This window comes from Crocuta crocuta, unplaced genomic scaffold (genome assembly GCF_008692635.1).
Source record: "Crocuta crocuta isolate KB4526 unplaced genomic scaffold, BGI_CrCroc_1.0 scaffold310, whole genome shotgun sequence".
Classification (NCBI taxonomy): domain Eukaryota; kingdom Metazoa; phylum Chordata; class Mammalia; order Carnivora; family Hyaenidae; genus Crocuta; species Crocuta crocuta.
Window position 1 is genome coordinate 1,184,683 of NW_027532609.1, and position 21,637 is coordinate 1,206,319.

General features: G+C 38.8%; 1 protein-coding gene across 1 annotated transcript in view; it reads right to left on the minus strand.

Annotated features, from left to right (window-relative positions):
* Positions 1–20,682, minus strand: part of TSPAN3 (tetraspanin 3) — a 29,920-nt gene extending 9,238 nt beyond the window's left edge. The window contains exons 1-5 of the mRNA XM_077780491.1: positions 20,431–20,682; positions 7,399–7,590; positions 7,104–7,178; positions 1,355–1,456; positions 296–448 (exon numbers count right to left, since the gene is read on the minus strand). Of these exons, the coding sequence (XP_077636617.1) occupies positions 296–448; positions 1,355–1,456; positions 7,104–7,178; positions 7,399–7,590; positions 20,431–20,493 (585 nt within the window). The 5' untranslated portion in view covers positions 20,494–20,682. The remainder of the gene's footprint in view (positions 1–295; positions 449–1,354; positions 1,457–7,103; positions 7,179–7,398; positions 7,591–20,430) is intronic.
* Between the last annotated feature and the right edge of the window lie 955 nt (positions 20,683–21,637).

Genomic DNA, 21,637 nt, shown 5'->3' on the forward strand with positions numbered 1-21,637 from the left:
CAGAATCTGAAACAGGCTCCAGGCTCTGATCTGGCTGTCAGCACAGAGCCCGACAAGGGACTCAAACCCACAAACTATGAGATCATGACCTGAGCTGAAGTCAGATGCTTAACCAACTGTGCCATGCAGGCGCCCCAGAAAGACAATGTATTTAAAAATAATTTACAGTAACATAAAACAGCATTAAAGACAAGCAAAGAACATAGAAAAGAAGTTCTAGGTAAAGATAATTCACAGAGAGAACCAGGTTACCAAGCTAGACAGATTCAAGTCTTGGCCAAGAAACCAAACTTACCTCTGCATAGAGGTCGGAGGGGTGGGCCAGACTGCCATTACAGCTGCTGGCGGTCTCTCTGCAGCAGCTAAGAGGGACACTCTGGTTTTTGGTTTCTTTGAACCAGTCTGTATTTTCCCAGTCTGAATAGTTGTGAATTCCACAACAGTGCAGCTAATGGGGAAGAGAATAGACATATTAGTCCTCCCAAGACACATGTACCCATGTTGAACTTGAAAATTCTGTGCACTGTAGAGCTTTAAGCTACTCTGGACAAGTGAAATCCAATAAAATTTTCTGCAATGAAAGGAATGTTCTAGGTTTATGTTCAACATGGTAGCCACTAGCCACCAGAGGCTACTGAGCACTTACAATGTGGCTTGGGTGACTAAAGAACTGAAGGTTAAATTTTAATTTAAATAGCCACATATGACTAGTACCTTTAGAACCTATACATGAAAAGCATTACTATCCACAAGGGGTAATTTATAGCTAAGAAAAATCTTCCTATCTTACATGTTAAATATCTGGTTCTGAGTTAAGTATTATTTCCAATGATAACATGTTTCAAATATTTTCTCCGGAATGTCTAGGATTTGCTTTAAGATAATCTAGCAAAAGATACATGGGGTAAAAGATGAAATAAGATGAACAAAAAATTGAAAATTTTGAAGTAGGTTTATGGATACAAGGATCTACTATACTAGTCTCTCTGCCTTCACGTATTTGAAATTATCCGTAATTTTTTAAACAGTTTTGTCTATTATCTTTTCTGGTCTTGCTTTCTAAAGGTATATGAAAACCTCTTACGTCCTCTGAAGTCCCTTGAGGATCCCATGTTTCCTGTGACACATACCTCTCTTCCATTATCACCTTTCTAATTACTTTTTTGGTAAAAAGTTACTAGGTGATAGTGGAAAAAACTTTTCAAGGGTGAAGGTGAAAATATTAGACACAGCATGAAGCTAACCATGGCGATGAAAATACATGTTTAATTTACATAGTAATGAGCTTAGTTCGTTTAAGGTTGACCCAACAGTGACTGGCCCTCACAAACAAATTCACCTCAAGAGAGCTCACCTGTCTCTGTACATAATCAATAGCCCGGCTAGCAGCATCCGGGTTCGTTCCATTGTAGGTCTTATACACTTTCTGAATGCTGCGATCAACCTCATTTTCCACCTGAATCAAAACAAAGAATTCGGTCCCTTAAAAATACTGGTAAAAGTAACATTTGTCATAAGGCTCCAGCTAAGATACCTGACATGTATGCAGAGTTGCTAGATATCTTTATGAATTTCTTTTAAGAAAAAAAATGTTCTCCCTTCCTGTCTCCAGAGATTCAGGTAAAAATTCAGACATATTACATCACACATTAAAATCATTCAAAGAGAAGACTGTGCAAGATAGCAGATTAACAATCTATTCAAGAGGGAGTATTTGTAAAAAAAAATAAAATAAAATAAAAAAAAAAAGAGGGAGAAAGCAGCTGAACCCTGAGACAGATGTCCTAAATTATAAATGAACTGCCTTTCTTTTCAAATAAGCTTTCAGTAGGTTGGACTTACTCATTTTCATTTCCCAAAGTGGATTTAAAAAAAGTAAATTAGGAGTGCCTGGGTGGCTCAGTTGGTTAAGCATCCGACTTCAGCTCAGGTCATGATCTCACGGTCCATGGATTTAAGCCCTGTGTCAGGCTCTGTGCTGACTGCCAGCTCCTAATTTACTTAGCTCAGAGCCTGGAGCCTGTTTCAGATTCTTTATCTCCCTCTCTCTCTGACCCTCCCCTGCTCATGCTGTTTCTCTCTCAGAAATAAATAAAACATTTTAAAAAATTTAAAAAAAACAAAATAAAGACTTCCCACATGATACTTTTGGAATACCAACATACTTTCCATTTAATTTATTCAATGTTTACATTTAGCCAAATACACAAAAGTAATCAGCAGGTGAAAAAAATCAGTCCTTACAAGTGGCATTTTATGAAAAAGGTGCAGTTCAATGTTTTATGAATGAGGAGACAGGAAGTAAACTGTTCATAACTTATTGCTGTTAATCACTAAAGTGGCAAGAAAAGTACCATTTAGTAAAATCTGTTTGTACCAGATTCTCCTTACCCTTCTAAGATGATTAGACCTACTTAGTAATTTTAACAGTTATGTGATTCAACTATAAAGTTGATAACCAGTAGGGGTAAACCCAATACATTCTTTTTTGGGGCATAGTTGCCTGGTACTTTATGTATCAATGATTTGAAAATTAGATTGGCATATTATGCCTTTGATTTAAAACTATAAAAATATAAATTACAGTAAGAATATGTCTGTCTTTTTTTTTAAGTTTATTTATTTTTGAGAGAGAAAGAGAGAGAGGCAGAGAGAGAAGGAGACAGAAAATCCAGGAGAGTCCAACATGGGACTTGAACTCACAAACTGTGAGATCATGATGACTTGAGCTGAAATCAAGAGTGAGTGCCTGTATTATGGCTGTATCACAGCCCTAACGTTATACTCCAATTAATTAATTAAAGGCCTTAAATGGTACTGTAGGTGGAAAGCAAAAACAGGCAAAATAGAATGGCGAAAGAAAAGAAAAGGAGGTGACTAAGAAAGAGGAAAGAGGGGCAAGAAGGGAGTGGCTGGCAACTGTTGCCGTGGTGTTCAAGTTGGCAGGACCCTCATTCATCAGCATGGGCAGAGAAGGTAGGATCTCAACTCATAATCACCTACTTCTATGTCCAAAAAAAGGCTTTTTTAAAAAAGTGGCAATAGAAAATGAAGTCCTCAATTTAGTTCTAAAAAAGGAATCAGAAAATGTATATTTCCCCTCCCATACAGGGAATTTATGGGCTGAGGAAATATGAACAAACTTCTCATTCTGAGGTAATTTAAAGAAAGTTAAATGCTTACAAATTAAAATAGTAGAACACTTTGCTATAATAAATAAGACTAGAAGTCTTGACTTATAATTTTTTTTCATTCAATAGATCCACCAATTAATAAATTTATTATGCCAGGTGTCTTGCCACTGCTGGACAAAGATGACTACCTTGCCCTTAAGAAGTTCAGAATCTCCCGGCTAGATCTTTAAAAGATACACTGTAACAGAATCCAACAAGGGGAAAACCTAGAAAACTATCTTGTCGAGAAATTATTATTTGCTTGTTGATTTAATGTATCTATTATCCTTCCTCAAATGAGGAAAGTGAGGGGCGCCTGGGTGGCTCAGTCGGTTGAGCATCCGACTTCGGCTCAGGTCATGGTCTCACGGTTCATGGGTTCGAGCCCCGCATCGGGCTCTGTGCTGACAGCTCAGAGCCTGGAGCCTGTTTCAGATTCTGTGCCTCCTTCTCTCTCTGATCCTCCCCTGCTCATGCTGTCTCTATCTCTCTCTCAAAAATAAATAAAATATTAAAAAAAAAAATGAGGAAAGTGAATTATGATCAGATATTACAACAGCCTCTAATTTAAGCTCCAGAAGGATTTTACAAAGGGATACAACATCTCCCCCGTGTGAACAGTCACTAGGGTATGCCTATAAAGTTTAGTTAAGGATTAGCTGGAAATTCTGCATGAACAAATCAATCAAATATAATAGCCTGGGGTTAGAGGTAGGCCTGGATGATTCAAATTCTAGAATGAATCCTTCCTTCAACCGAGAGCTGAAATGTAATGTAGATGATTGTGGAATATAGCATGTCTTGGGTAGAGAATATTACATGATAGTAGAAAAACCCTTTGGCTGATCTCTACCCTTTGGAGTCCAGAAATTTATGTTATATAATTTATTAATTTATATATATAAAATCCCTGTGTTGTTCAAAGGTCAACTGGGTGAGCTGGGTATATGTATATGGCTATCCATATATATATGTTTGTCAAATACAGATGTGAAATCCAAGTAGGCCATCTATGATTCTGACAAGGTTCTAAAACCATTTCTCTTGAATATTTGTGGAATGAAAGGACCTAATCATGACCCTCAATTGACTTTCACATCTAAGGAACATCATGTTGTTGTTGCTGTTTTCATTGTTATCCCACATGTAAAAATTAGTGGTAAATGCAGCTGTACTGTATTTAACAAATGGAGAAGCCTCCCATGCATGCAGAGGAGTCGCTGGTTGGTTAACTGAGAAAGTCCATAAAAATCACAGACTTTTAAAAACAGTAAACATTTTCAGGGCACCTGGGTGGCTCAGTCAATTAAGTGTCCAACTCTTGATTTCAGCTCAGGTCATGATCTCACGGTTGTGAGTTCGAGCCTCACATCAGGCTCTGTGCTAGTGCCGAGATTGCCCTCCCCTGCTTGCCCCTTTTGTCTCTCCCTCAAAAATAAATAAATAAAACTTTAAAAAAAGTAAACATTTTAATTTAGCTTAAAACACAGAAATGGTATTTCACACCAATCTTACAACGCAAGCCTGTCTTTTCTTTGCATAGGATCCACTGATCTTTATCATTTGTTCTGCACAAATCACATCCTTAATATACTGACAGTGACTTCCAGTTTTGGTTTCTTTAAACTGCAAAGACATTGCAGCACAATCAAAGTGTAGAATTCTACTAAACATTAATAAATTTTCCCTAAACTTTTATAGTAATTGTACTCACAGCTGATTTGATCAAAAATGTTTTGTGACTGAGGCACCTAGGTGGCTCAGTTGGTTAAGCATCCAACTCTTGATTCTGGCTCAGGTCACAACCTCACAGTTTATAAGATAGAGCCCTGGGTTTGGCTCAGTGCTAACAGCACAGAGCCTCTTGGGGATTCTCTCTCTCCCACTTTCTCTGCCCTTCTCCCACTCATACACAGTCTCTCAAAATAAATAAACTGAAAAAAAAAGAGCTGTAGTGAACTACTTGCTTTTAGAAATTATTCAATTTTCTTTTTTTCATGTACTCATTTTTTTCAGACTTAATCAATATTTAATTAACCACATAATTACACTAACAAGTACTTGGGATTACACTTGATCAGGCCTAACAGCTCTCAGCAAGACCTGGTTCCTTCGCCATGTTCTGTCACAGAACTTTCCTCTACAGAATCCATGTATATTGAATTCCATCTTTGCATCTGCTTCTCACAAGACCCCAACTGACACAGTACACGATACATTGTAGAAAAAATTACTGTAGTAGAAAAATACATAAAAACTGAAATGAATACTCAATTAAGCTTGCAGGAGACTTCCTGAGATCAGAATCCACATTAAACACAATCTTTGACACCTATATAGGTAACTTCAATGGAAAGAACTGTTCAGAAAAAAGAGCCTGAACTGTGGCAGTATTCTTAAAAATAAAACAAAAACTCAGTTCTCTAGAACGTACTCTTTATTAAGGTAAGAAACTGGACTTGTGTGTTTACTAAATGTGTTTCTTTTTTTTTTTTAAATTGAGGTATAACTGACATCTAACATTATATTAGTTTCGGCATGATTCAATTTTTTTATATGGCAAAATGGTCACAATAAGTCTAATTAACTCCTTTACATATAATTATGTATGCATAATTATAAAAATTTTTTTACTGTGATTAGAGAACTTTTAAAATCTCTCTTATCAACTTTCATATATGCATTAGAGTATTACTAACTTTAGTTGCCATGCTGTACATTACATCCCCATGACTTAACTTTATAACTGGAAGTTTGTACCTTTTGACTTCTTTCACCCATTTCGCCAAAGCCCCCAGGTCTGGCAACCACCAGTCTGTTCTCTGTGCAATTTCTTTCTTTTTTTTTTTATGTTTATTTATTTCAGAGAGAGAGAAAGAGACAGAGAGAGAGAAGGAGGGGTAGATAGGGAATGTACAAAGGATCTGAAGAAGGCTCTCTGCTGACAGCAGCCAGTCTGATGAGAGACCTGAACTCACAAACTGTGAGATCATGACTGAGCCAAAGCTGGACACTCAACTGACTGAGCCAGTTAATTAATTTCTAATTAACTTTAGATTTTTTTTTAAGTTTGTTTTTTATTTGGAGTGAGAGACTGAACGGGGGAGGGGCAGAGAGAATCTCAAACAGGCTCCACACTATCAGCACAGAGCCCGACACAGGGCTTGATTCCACAAACCGTGAGATGATGACCTGAGCTGAAATCAAGAGCCGGATACCCAACCGACTAAGCCACCCAGGTGCCTCAACTTTAGATTTTTAAAGCAGTGACTAAACTCAAGGCAAAAGAAAATGTTTACTCTGATAAAATGAGTTTGTTCTACTTCACCTAAACACTTAAACCGCCTTTTAAAACACATGCACTACATCAACTGATGAATGGATCAAAAAGATGTGGTTTATCTATACAATGGCATACTACATGGCAATGAGAAAGAATGAAATCTAGCCATTTGAAGCAACGTGGATGGAACTCGAGGGTGTTATTATGCTGAGCGAAATAAGTCAGGCAGAGAAGGGCAGATACCATATGTTTTCATTTGTAAGTAGAACAAGAGAACCTTAACAGAGGACTATGGGGGAGGGGAAGGGGAAAAAAAGAGTTGGGAAGAGGAAGGGAGGCAAACCATGGGAGACTCTTGAATGCTGAGAACAAACTTGGGGCTGACAGGGATGGGGGGAGGGGAAGGGGGGTGATGGGCTTGGAGGGGGGTACTTTTTGGGATGAGCACTGGGTGTTATATGGAAACCAATTTGACAATAAACCATAAAAAAATAAAGGAAAAATTAGTTATATCATAAAAAAATAAAACATATGAACTACAGTAGACAACATACCTTTGCTCTGTAAACGTATCCCAAAACCACTACAACAANCAAAATTAGTTATATCATAAAAAAATAAAACATGAACTACAGTAGACAACATACCTTTGCTCTGTAAACGTATCCCAAAACCACTACAACAACTTCTGTGACAAAAACCAAGAGTAGGATGATGACAAACTGTAAGGAAGGAAACATGGTCAAAAATTAAATACAAATTTAAAAAACTGATAAAAAAAACAATTACCAGAGATAACTGCTAGAAGACAATTGCTAATTCTGTTTCAATTATAAGAGCCAAAGAGTCTATGGAGTTTTATGTTTAATTCAAGCCAGTAACACAAATGAAATATTCTCACATATTATGATGACACATGCAGTCAATAAAGTGCTAACTTACTGTGGCAAGTCCGCAGCGGCTTTCTCGGATTGTGGCACAGCAGCCAATTAACCCAATGATGAAAAGCAGGGCTCCTACAGCTATGATCACTACGGCAGGGATGAGAGTGTACACATCTTCAAAGAAGTGGTCATAGTCATCATAAGTGATAAAGACATAGGCTCCCACATAGCATAAAATGCCAGCTGCCCCCTGTAAAAAACATCAGAGCACTGGTAAAGTCTCTAAGCTCTGCTAGTAAAATGTTCCTACGATTTCTTAGTAAGTTATAATTTAATGAGATTTGCCATCACTTTTAAAGCCACTTATAAACTTTTTTACAGTGAAGCCAAAAAGTCTATTATTCATTAGTGAGAACATTTCTTTACTAAAATTGAAGTTTCCCAAACACTACCTTCTTTTCAATAATTGATGGTTCAGTTAAGACCAAGAAATCATGAATCCAATAAATAATACTGACAAAAATGCCCCCCCCCCAAACACACAACAAAGGCTTATTTGTGACTCAACTACACCTCCATCACAGATCAGTGGGGTAGTGGGGTACACCTTGGCTCACTGTAGTTGCCCTCAACGAATGAAGAAATTATGTACAAGTGGCAGAGCCAGGATTTGAACCTAGGCAATGTGACTCTAGAATCTGCATTTCTAACCTCTTGGAAAAAGAAAATATAATGATCCATTTTCAAAATAGTTTACTGTCCTAAGTCAAGACTGTGAAAGAGTAAAGTCAGAAGGCTCAGTTAACTAAAGAACTTTGCAAACCCTTAGATTTGTTCTTTAGAATGGTGCTTCTCAAAAATCTACGATGAACAGGAATCACCTGAGGATCTTATTAAACTGCATACTCTAATTCAGTAGGGCTGGGGTTGGGTCGGAGACTCTGCATTTCCAAGTTCCCAGGTGATGCTGATGCTACTAGTTCTCGGACTACACTTTGAATAATATGGTTTTAGAGCACCTAAAGGGAAAGTGAATGCAGAAAGTCATGGAACAGAGATATGCCTTTTTTCAGCTCTGCTCCAGATATCATTCTCTAATTGCAGAGTTTTACATGCATTCTCCTGTCACTGTCCATTTTGCTATCATTGTGTATCTGCTCAATGCCCCCTTGCTTATATGGGAATGATTAAATGCAGTGTGAGGCTAAGTGTTAAGACATTTGGTGTAATGAGCTACCATTTGTCGAGTACTTAGAGACTTTCACAACAAAAGAATTATTTCACCATCCTTTAAATTTTAACACATAGGGGCATCTGGGTGGTTCAGTCAGTTAGGCGTCCAACTCTTGGTTTTGGCTCAGGTCATAATCTCACAGCTTGGTGAGTTCAAGCCCCACATCGGGCTCTGCACTGAGAGTGGAGCCTGCTTGGGATTCTCTCTCCTCCTCCCCCACTCACACTGTCGCAGTCTCTCAAAAGAAATTTAAAAAAATTTTAATACATTAACCATTCATCTCCAAACTAGAAATCTGCAGTGATATTGGGAATATTATGAACTCTCTCAACCTAAAAACTCAAGTTTATTTATGTCTAAGAGACCCATTTAGCTTGGGCAAACCAGATCAAGACATTAGCTTGTTTAAAATTAGGATGAGGCAAATAAAGCCCCTGATGAACAAAGCTGCTCTTCCTTGCTACTCACCTCAGATTCTATTACCCTTTATACACCCTAACTGAGAGAAAACTGTTCTACCCAGCTGTACCACATAGTCTCACTTCTGAACCTCTCTGCTGCTCTCTTTGGAATGCCCTCTCCACATCTGCCTGAGAACTCCTTATCCTCATTAAGATGCAAATTCTTGACCTTTTCAGGTTTTCAGGCTGGACTAGGTGCCCTTTATCCACTCACCTATTACCCCCTATATGGCTCTAACAGAGCATTTTATTACAACTGTTGGAATTACCTATATCTCAGTAGACATACACACACACACACACACACACACACACACACCTGTTAGAACTACAGGTCTCAGTATACCTTTAGGGCACAAACTTTGCCCATCTGTCTTTTAGCCCTGTAACATCATCCAGCACCTAAAACGGTGTTTGGCACAATCGATCAACATTTATTGACTACAATTCATCTCATCCTTTCCCTTGAAATCACACCCCTACCCCATATTTATCATTAGCTTTGGTTTGGGTTTTTTTTCCCTCTTCAGTCTAATATGTATAGTTTTCAGTTCACCATTCAAACATGATTTGGCAACTTAATCTAGCTTACTAAATTCCTGATGGCCATCACATCTGGAATAGATTAGTTTATAAACGCTGCACTTAGAGCAACCATGCCTGTTCCAAAGTTCTCAGAGCTCAATGACATACTTGCTTTGGGGGTATATTAAGGGTTGAAGGCAGGTATAGAAAGGGAAAAGAAGAAAAATAGCTTAACAGTTTGGGCACATTAATGATATAAGTACATGGACCACTTAACATTCTTAATTCTTACCAAATACTACTTCTCCTGTAGTATAAAGAAACTATATATCTGTGGGACAGAAACATACACATATTTTGCTAAAATAAATATTTTCACTCTTCATCTGATTTAGAAGAAATCCTACATATGAATTAATCAAATTGTGTGCTTTTTGTCTTCACTAGTCATCTTTCTATCCTTCTGATTCTTAGTTTTTCTTATACTAAAAAGCAATATTTATTTCTTAAAATGCTTAATTAAAATAAACACAATGGGACGCCTGGGTGGCTCAGCAGGTAAGCAATTGCCTCTTGATTTCGGCTCATATCATGATCTCAGGGGCTCCTGAGTTCAAGCCCCGATGACCTCTTAGAGTCTCCTTCTCCCCCTTACCCACCCCACCTCTGCCCCTGCCCTGCTTGTGTGTGTGCACGCTCTCTCTCCTCCTTGCTTCCTCTCAAAATAAATAAAAATTAAAAATTAAAAAATACGTAAAAAATAAACTCCATTTTGAGCTTCTAATAAATGAAATTTTAGCCTACAGAAATATGAATGAAAACAAGATAAAACTGTAAGATACATGTACTCAGCAACTAATCTGAAGCACAGACACTGAAGTACTTGCATTTTAAATACAAAATGATGAGTTTTCCACCTAAAGAGACTCACACTTGGTGTTGTCTGGGAATGAGCCAGGGAAATGCTTCCTGTGCTGCCACCTTTCACCCAGACTGAAGCACTCAACTGAAAGTGAGACTCTGAGGAAGCAGAAAAACAAACCAACAGAAGATACAACCAGACATGTAACAAATGCAATGGAAGGCTAGCAGGAGATGCCATTTGTAAGGCTGCCCGTTTTTTCCCCAATAAACTTGGGAGCAGTATCTTTTCCCAGGCTGCAAACCAGTCAACATCCAATTCACACAGCAGAGCTGAGAACATAACAGAGCTCTATTTTGAACACATAGTGGGAAACAATTTACTAGTTATACACCAAAGCGGAAACTGTGCTGATTGCTCATATGAGAGTATATAAATCAAATTACTTGTAAACACAGGATTGTTTCCTACATAGAAGACAACTTCAAAATTTTCTTTTAATGACATCTGTATAGGGTCTACATCTTAAGTTGTATAATAAACAACTTTATGAGAGGTGTGCGGGTGGCTCAGTTGGTTTAAGTGTGCGACTTCTGATTTGAGCTCAGGTCATGATCTTGCAGTCATGAGATTGAGCCCTATGTCGGGCTCACACTAAACGTGGAGCCTGCTTGAGATGCTCTCTCTCCCTCTGTCCCTCCCCTGCCTGCTATTTCACTCCTCAAAAATAAAAATTAAAAAAAATAAAATGGAGAAAACTCAAAGAAAAAATAAACTTATGAAGTGACAAGTTGTTTTAAAAAATATAGAGTAGATATTCTAACAATAGCTGAAGACTTAAAAACAGTAAGCAACTTTTTAAATGACATCTAACCATCAGCATGAAAGACAGTAGAGTTGTATGATAAATGGAGGGGAGGTAGTAAGTAATTCTGAACTAGTATGCATAGGGACTTTGTTGTCACACACGTTTAATATAGGAGTTATGGCTATCAGAAAGGCTAAAAGGTGAGCTGGGTTAAATCCTGCTTTTGAAGGGTCAGGATGGGATTGGGATCAAAGGATCAGGGCTTTGCAAGCAAAGCAGCTGCAGAGGGGGAGGAGGCACAACAGAAAAGGAGATGAAATGTAGAACTTGGAAGCAACTGCACTGCACTGCTTTAAGTCACCGCTGAAAACAATCCGAGCTTATAAGGAGGATTTGTGCCAGGACAGTATACTAAAAATATTCATCCTTTTTACAAAGAAGTGAAGGAAAATTTAAAGGAAAGGCTGAGGGCTGAAACTACCAAAAGAATCATTTTTTTAAAACTATTCTTATCTTTTAAAAAAATTCACGTCCTAAATTAAGTCACAGAATTTTAAAATTTTAGGAGAGCTAGTGCTTTTCTACACCATGATGTTCCTCTAAAAAATACAGCTATCTTGCAATAAAATTCTGGAGAGTTCCAGAAATATTGTATTCGTTTTATCCTTATACCCTTCCACTACATACACACAAATGTAAAATCTCTTCTAAAGTAAAAAATTTTATTCTTACACAAGACTGCTTTTTCTATAGTTTAGAAACAACATAAACTATGGTTTTCTATAGTTTAGTTGTTTTGGGTTTTGGTGGTTTTTTTGTACTTTTCAAATCCTCTGTGAAAGAAACAGCTGATGAAATGCTGAAATCCACAAAACTACTAAATTCTTTAATTTCCTAAGGAAGAAGGAATATGAAACGAAAGGGGGCACATCAACCACAGGGAAACTTGACACTGGAATGTGGGCACTACTAAAAACCAGACTTGTTACAAGCTAGGAGATAAAATAGTTCTGCTGCGAAAAGTATACTTACATTGAAATTCAGAAGCATGAAGGTGAAAGCATTCCATAGAACATTTGGGGGAGGATACAGCAAAGAAGAACAGAAATTATTTTCTTACAGTGCTATAGTCATGGATTCATGTCCAGAAGTGGCAAGAATCAAGATGGTGTGAAGATGAGGGACCACGTGAGATCATTCAGCTAAAATCACAATGTTTGACAAGTTCTTGTTTATCTTCGTGAACTTCTCCTTCAGACTAATTTTTGCCTCAAAGAATTAACTGGTAAAGTAAAAGTGATGGGAATGTGGGGAGAGAACATCAAGAAAAGGAAAGGGGTAAACAAACCACCATGTACTCTAGACTTTGTAAGAGAACGGATTTCAAAAAGGAAGCAGAGGGTGAAAATACCAGCAGAAATCCATCTTATGTATATCTTTTAACATTTAATTCAGTTTCATGCACAGTCATACTAATTTTTATGCACCATACTTCTCTCATGCAAGGAATCCATTGGTTATTCTGCACAGTGCATTCTGAAAGCTTCCCCAAACTTCACCTTTGTGCCATTACAAATGTCTTAAAATCACCTTAAATCTTTTAACATTCTACATACCATAATATTCTCTAGTCCAGACATGTTTTGTTTCAACTTACTCTGATAAAATACTTCATAGCATTAAACACAATTACTTCTTTACTAAACTCCAATGCCTGTATGTCGTTCACCAACTTTCTTACCAACTTTCAAGAAAAAAAATGACTATTCCAAAGATTTCAAATCCTCTTTCAGAAATTACATCTACTCTTACCAAGACCTGTGCTGAAGTCAGATGCTTAACCAACTGAGCCACTCGGGTGCTAAGCAGTACTCAAAGAAGTGTGAGGGTAGACTCCTACACTGTTGGTGGTAATGTAAACTGGTACAGCCCCTCTGGAAAACAGNGTTAATACAGAAAAATCTTTTTAGAAAGCAATCTGGCTACACATACCAGCCTTAGTATTTATGCTTTCATACCTACCTTTTTTCTAAAAGTTTTGAGAGAGCAAGTGAGCAAGCGCACATGCCATGTGGGAGAGGGGCAGAGAGACAGAATCCCAAGCACTAATGGTGTGGAACCCAACGCAGGGCTCAAACTCACGAACCCTGAGATCACGACCTGAGGCAAAGTCAGACACTTAACTGACTGAGCCACCCAGGTGCCCTGCTTTCATACCTATTAATTCCACTTCTAGGAACCTATCCTGAAGAAAGTAAGTCATATGGAAACAAAGATTTGTAGGAAAGAGGGTACGTTCATCAAAATGTTGTAATCCTGTAACAAAATTACAGCAAAAGCAAAAGAAAAAAAACCTGGCATCTAGAGGTATACTTGATATTACAGCCTTTAAATATTTTGTTGAAAGCATAATTTAATAATATACTTGTGTTGTGGTAGGGGAAAAACATATCACATACATTTAAAAAACATCCTAAAATATTGTTTGTCTCTGCATGTGGAATTATGGTGATGTTAGTTTGTTTTCTTAAAATACTTTTTAGTGTCTTCTTTAAAAAGCAAATATATTATTTATAATAATAAAAAGTAAAAGATTTAAAATTATATCTGGGGGCACCTGGGTGGCTTAGTCGGTTAAGCGTCCGACTTNTATATCTGAATTGAGACTTTGCTGTTCTCTCACAAGTGAATTCCACCAACATGAAACATGAATCTCTTCAACCCCGGATACTTTAGGCACCTCTGCCAATCTCCCGTTTATCACTTTTCTCTGGTATACGTGGCTTTGACTCATTTTCAGATGTTTTCTGATTACCTAACACAATTCTGATTTTTTCAGTACACATTATTCTTTTTTTGCCCCATAAATACCACCTTTCAAGGAGACCAAGTGAAAAAAGAAAACATTCCAACTTAGGTTCGCAAAGTTTTGACAATAAGCCACTTCTGTCATCATTATCTACATCACTGCCATTATTATTATCATCATTCTTTAAAAAAATTTTTTTTTAGTTACTTTATTTTTTGAGAGAGCAGAAGAGGGCATAGAGAGGGAGAGCAAGAATCCCTAGCAAGCTCCACACTGTCGGTGCTGAGCCCGATGTGGGAATCTAACTTATGAACCTAAATCATGACTTGAGCTGAAATCAAGAGTCAGACACTTAACCGACTAAGCCACCCAGGCACCCTGTTATTATTCTTAATGAAAAAAATATTTTAATCTTTTTACAGCACTATAACTTTGATGATATTCTAGGGGTCATGTTCCTAAATTCTGCTCTTTTTTTATTTCTTCTGTATTCAGTTTTTTGTCACTGTTTATCTAGTTTAACAAAATTGTTCATTTAATCCAATTTATATCTACCACTTTGAAAGACCCAAAAGTTTGGGTGGCAATGAAATTGGAGATCAACCAATTGCCAAAGTCAAATTATTTTAACAGCATGGAAACTAGCTATTTTCAGAGCATAGGGCTCCAAGGGTTATCTGAGAAGCATGGAATTTAAACATGCATTTTTTTCCTAAGACGTTCTGTCCCCACAACCTACTCTGACTATAAAAAGTGTTGGTTATTACTATAGGATCCTGGGATTCATAAACTTCATAGTTTGTCCATCCTTATGTGTTTAAACAGCAGCAGCAATTTAAGATACAATATGTTGGTATTTCCTATAAACCACCTTTAGAAAATTAAAAACAAATACATAAACACAAGTAGTTTTTCTCATCTACTAATTCTACCAAACTATTAAGGTAGGGGAAGGAAAAAAGATAAAGACTTGAGACTATCCATGAGTTTTATCTGAGGGGGAGAGAGGGGGAAGGAGCACCTAGAAATTAAATTCGATAAAGTATTAGATGATTTTGCCTATCTGCTCCCTTTCCCCATGGGCTGTTAGAGAAAAGGGACTATGCCTTTTTTGCCTTTTGTATTTTTCAGAAACAAGTAAAGTATAGATATTCAACAAGCATTTATGAGTGAATGATCCTTAGGGTATACCTGTCTGGTATTCCATAAATTTTATGGAATAAATTTTCTGCAAAAATTCCGAACCTGAACTGGATCCTATGGAATAACATTCATGAAAATATTTCAATGCATGATAAATATTCTAAAAAACCAAATAAGCAACCTATTCCTTAAATTCCAACTAAAGACAGTTTTCCTGCATATGGTCACCTGGCTGATTCCAAGTTCCCAATGCTGAGTTCTTTCAGTCAATGATTACTCAGAGCCACAAGGCACATGATCAGTGGACAGATGACTGAAAATGAAAATAATAAGACTGGAAACATTCAATTTCATAACTGCCAAAGGCAAGGTAAAAAAATAAATCTATTATGTACCATGATTTGCTTACTGACAAAGCTAGCTTTTCTTCTAGTGGGATTATGGGAATTATGGGGGGAAAAAATCTGTTAGATGAAGGTATGTTTCAATGACATAGTCTTTGTTAGAGCAGTCATTCATGACAGAAATACAGGAAACAGAGAAGCAAATTCCAGGATGTATGATGAAAGTTCCAGTTTAAAAGAATCACATTCCCAGCTCAAACATGTAAGATGTGCTAGAAAACACAAATTATGTATAAGGAGATTTTTGACAGGAAGTGTTCCTTGAAATATTTCATTATAAATTTTTTTACTTTTTTAAATTTATTATTATTTTTTAAATGTTTATTTTTGAAAGAGAGAGAGAGAGAGAGACAGAGTGCTAGTAGGGGAGGGGCAGAAAGACAGGGACACACAGAATCCAAAGCAGGCTCCAGGCTCTGAGCTGTCAGCACGGAGCCCGTCGAACCCATGAACTGAGAGCATGACCTGAGCCAAAGTTTGATGTTTAACCCACTGAGTCACCCAGGCACCCAAAGTTTTTTTTAAACAAAAGCATGAAAAGTACAGTTAAAGCTTCTTTTGGTAATCTTAACATATCAAGTATATTTTTGCCACAAGGCCTACAGGCTGTTCCCTGTCTTGAATGTCCTCATCTCCTCCAAACCATGCCCAAATCAGTACCTCCTTATATTCCAGATTTCACCTCTTCGGAGAAGCCTTCTTTGCCAACCTAACGCAGCCATTCACTCACTCTAGGATATAACCTTATTTTAACTGTCTACATAATGCATCACCATCTGATATTTCTCTTGCTTACTTTTGCTTGCTCCACTAGAAAGTTCTGTAAGAACAAGACCTTCCCTGTCTTTTCCATCACTTTATCAATAATACATGCAAAAACTAGGTCCTCAAATATCTATGCTGTATTTGTTTAGCAAAGCAACTGTCTTTAACTACATATATTCAGATGGAAGTGTGACATGAAAAGATTTTTTTAAAGATAAATATTAAAGGTTATATATGGCTTTCAAATATGATTTGTATGTATAGGGTGTACTTCATATAAGTGAATGATGATTAGTGAAGGTGCCACATTCTGGAGTTATATTTTTTTTAATTTTTTAAAATGTTTTATTTATCTTTGAGAGAGAGAGAGAGACGGTGTGAGCAGGGGAGGGTCAGAGAGAGAGGAAGACACAGAATCTGAAACAGGCTCCAGGCTCTGAACTAGCCGTCAGCACAGAGCCCGACAGAGGCCAACGCAGGGCTTGAACCCACAAACCATGATATCATGACCTGAGCCAAAGTCAGACACTTAACCAACTGAGCCACCCAGGTGCCCTTGGAGTTATTGCTAAAGACACTTAAAAAGCTATCTGACTTTCGTGTAGTACTTCCTACCCCCATAGGTATTTTAGTGTTACTATCATCTCTCATACAGATGAAAAACAAAAGTCTAAATAGATATGCCACATTATTATAAATTCTACAAGCACGGACAAAGTTTTCTCTTGCAGTCAATATAATGCCTAAGACACATCAGCAAAATAAATACTAGCCAATTGGTTTTTTTCTTATAGGGTACAAAATGTAAAGGCAATTGTGTAATATGGAACTTGACTGAGTACTCAATTAACTTACCAGAATAATACCTGAAAACAAAAAAGTAATGATTTAAAGTTTCAGATGAGGCTTTTGAGTCTACAGCAAATGACCCACCGAATTAAGAATCCTTTCTGATCTTGGTACAAGGGTGGAGTTAATAGAAGAAGCTAACGACTGTTCCAATAGTCTTCAAAATTTAGTAATGTACCTCAAACACTCCTGTCTTCCATAAATTATCACGATCTAGCACTAATACACTCACATTTAAAGCTATGTCACTCCAAAAAATAGAGATTCAAGTTGTACATCTGATTTCATTTGTCAAAATTACCTTTCGAGCTACAAGCCCTAACATTCTGGATTTGGTAAGGTATTCTCTAGTTCCATTACAACCACCTTTATGATTTTAAAACGACTGTTATCCCTTTTAGTTTGTGCTAATTTTCTTAGGCCACACCATAAGAGTTAATTTTCTTAGTCCACACTGTCCAAAAGAATCCAGATCAAGTCAACATTAACAATTTTAACTGTCAGGTCCTGTAGTGCCAAAGCTAAGTATTTCAGGTCCATATCTATTTCCACAGCTCATTGAACAAACTGCCAATAAAACAGGATATCAAGATATTAAAGGTATAGTTTAAAGATCCTGCCAAAGCAATTAATCCAGTCAGCCATTATCCACAAGCAGCCATTACCATATGATAGCGAAGAACCAGTGAAACAGAGCTATAAAGTCTTCACAAAGTTGTTCAAGGGATCCTAGATAAACTTTTGATATGCTCTATGCAGGGAATGTTTACTCTTCTTCCTCGCATAAGGCATTAAAAAGAGGGAGAGGCCATTACATAAGAATACACTTATTAAAACTGAAGAATGCATTGCATTCTCAGGAAGAACCAGTTAACACCTGTTTTATGTACTTCCTCATAATGATCTAATTTTTTAAACTGACAAGTCAGTGTAGTTTACATGATGATACTGGCTCTAACCAAGGTTAAAATTAGTATGGTTTAGAGAAAGTGACTCTAACTTGGCTAATGAGTTCCTTCCCCTTTCCAGATCTTTTAAAATCACACTTTACTCTAACATCACAGGCTCTAAAGTGTAAAGACAACCTGGGATTGAACACAGGCTCTGCCACACTTTGGGTGTGCAACTTCGTTAAACCATAATGTACTCATCTGTAAAATATGCGTAAGAATATTTACTGCCAGATAGGACTGCTGTGAGGTCATAGACTATAAAGTGCTTAGCATGCTGCCTGGGTATAAACACTGAAATGTTAGTTATCATTACGAGCATCATCAGATTCCAACAGACGTTGGAATGGAGACTGTTAGGTGGGAGATACATCTAATACTGTTTCCTCATTAGTTATGTTCCACTAATCCTACTCTAAGCCACATTTCCCACCCCACCCCCCACCCCTACATGTCTGTTTTAACTCATCACTGCTCACAAAAGCTTTAATATCCTACTAACCTAGAAAAAGCGTATTTTTACTACACAGTATGACTTTAGTCTTGGCAATAATCCACTATGACAAGCACAAGTGAAGCTTGGTGTGACCTTTCTTCACGGAAGTACCAGCAGTAGATATACAATTTCCAAAAGATTCATAAGCACTTAAAATTAATTGATATTTTAGAGTAAATGAAAATTTAATTAAAGAAAAATGGCTCCTATATTTTAAATATTTTGTGACATTAACAATTCCAGTCTCTGAGATGGAATAGCATAGAATTCATTGGATAGTTTACTCTTCAAAATCAAATAGCTATGCCCATAAAAACCCCAAGAAACTGTAAAGGATACAGAACCAAGTCTCTACCTAAGTACCTTAACACTAATTTAAGTGTTTCTCATTTGAGGGTCACTGAAATATTTTTTTACCTTTTATAAAGGCTGGTAACTCTAAAGTATGAGAAACACTGTTCTAATTTGAAAAGAGCATAGAAACCCCAATTTCACATGCGTAATTTTGAACAGGTACTATCAGGACTCTTTCCGTCACACCAGAAATACCCTAAAAGACTCTATGGCAATACTTGTGTGTAGTAAATGCCTTATTATTTAGAATTATCCTTTTATGCTACAGTGGTCAGGATATGAAACGTTTCATCCTTTGTTGGGGGGAGGGGGTGGTAAGGAGGCAAGGATTCTTTCCAAATGAGGTGTGGGTGAAAAGGAGTTGAATGGAGACATACAAAAGTAAAATAAGTATGAACGTTCCAGGAATGTCTAGGGACTAGACAGCAAGAACCTGGCCAGTCATGAGTAAGGAAAGGTGACTGAGGACTTCAACTGCAACACCAAGAGGAGGCTGAACGTTATTCTACTGCTGAAGATTTCGGGCGGAATTTTGTATTTTAAAGAAGACGATGCAAGGGAAGAAATGCTTATTATTTATCCGAGGGCAAGGTCCAGATAGACTAGAGGGTGGAGAATGATAGGAACAACATCGATTATTACAGAAGTCCCTGGTGAGATAAGAACCCGAACTAGGATGAAGTGGTTATAAACACTCCTTTCTTTGGGGGCGTGTCCAAAAAAATTGATAAGCCACCTTTTATTGGAAGTGAGCTCATCGCTTTCAACATCTTTTGACCTCCGAATCCTATTTAATCAAGGTTTATAATCTCAGGTTACTCAAGCTCAATGACCAAACAAATATATTGACTTTCTTGGGCAAAGGATTATTTGGCTTAACAAGTTGCAACCTTTCAGGTTCCTGGGCTGGTGACCAAATAACGAGTTCTACATACACAAAGAGCTGGAAGTCAAAAGCCCTCAGCCCTGAGTCGCCAGCGTCCCCGCGTCGCTGCACCGTTTGCTCACACGCTTTCAGGACGGCCACTGGAGCTGCGGGGGGTCCGGGCCCTGACAAAGAAAGCGGAGCCTGACCCTTTGGGGAATATCCTATTTTAAGCCCGGTGTCCTGAAAGAATCTGCATTGAGAGCTCTCGGACGAGCAGGCTCTTCCAGGGGGAGGGCCGGAGGACTCGGCCCAGCCTCACAGCGCGGAGCCAGCCGGTCGGGGATTCGAGAAGCCCAAGCGCTAAGGCCGCCAGAAGCCCCCGAGGGCTTCCCTTCACCGCCCTCTACGCCCGGGTCCTCAGTACCAGCCGGAGAGGGGCCTCGCGAAGCGGCCTCAGCCGCAGGGCCCCGTCGCCGCCGGGCTCCCTGGGGTGCCTCAGCCGAGGCCTCCCCTCACCCGCACCGCCTGCCCCTCGCCCTTCCCGCCCGTCGACCCCGCTCACCCAGAAGATGAGGTTGAGAAACACCAGCACGGTCTTGGAGGAGGTGATGCCGCACTGGCCCATGGTGCCGGCGCCCCGCTGGGGCCCTGCTCGGCGAGCGGGATGCGCTCACCGAGCGAGGCGGCAATGGCGGCGGCGCCTTTCCGCTGGGAACTGCACGGCCTGCGCGGCGCTCACCGCAGCCCCCAGTGCCGTCGCGCAGCCCCGGCCCCAGCAAGCACCTCGCTTCTTCGCGCAGCCTCCGCAGATCCCCGGGCTCCCAGCGCAGCTCCCTGGCAACCGAGTCCCGCCCCCGGCAGTTTGAACCAATCACTCCCGTGGCGGCTACAGCGAGGCCACGCCTTTTAAAGGAGTTGACCGCTCCTCGACCGCTCTTGGCCTCTGGCCGCCCTTGGACGCCTAAGGCACATCAAGGAAGTTCCAGAAGAACAAACCCTCTCACCTCCTATAGAGCTGTGTTTACTATGCCAGCCTTATAGATGATTCAGAGCCCGCAGAATGCTATCTTTCTACCTAGCCCATTCTTCTCTAAAGAGGCCAGAGACAACCAATCTCTCCGTCTTCACATCAAGGTTTTCCTGACAGGGTAACACCTAGCAGTCCTGTTTGGGAGGATTGCAGTGACCTCCAGCAAATATTTATGGAGAATTTATTGTGCCAGACGCTAGGCTAACTCTCAGAAGAGTAATCAGAAAGAAGAAAAGGCTGCTGATGGCGTTGGCAAACGGAGACATGTCTGCGTGGGTGGATGGTGACAAGTCACCAGTCATCAAACAGGTCAAGTCTATATCAGGATAGGACATTTTGGGTCAAGACTTGGAATGATTATAGACACTTTTTTTTTCTTTTTTAACATGGCACCATTTCACACTCTTCCCACAATCTGGTATCGAACACAGTAATTAGCTCCTATTGAGAGCTTATAGGCTCTTTACATTTTTTAAAGTTTCTTTTTTTTAATAGTTTATTGTCAAGTTGGTTTCATATAACACCCAGTGCTCATCCCCACAAGTGCCCTCCTCCATGTCCATCACCCCCCTTCCCCTCTCCTCCACCCCCATCAGCCCTCAGTTTGTTCTCAGCATTCAAGTGTCTCTCATGGTTTGCCTCCCTTCCTCTCCCCAACTATTTTTCCCCTTCTTCTCCTTCATGGTTCTCCATTAGCTTCCTCCAAATCCACTTGTATGTGCAAACATATGGCATCTGT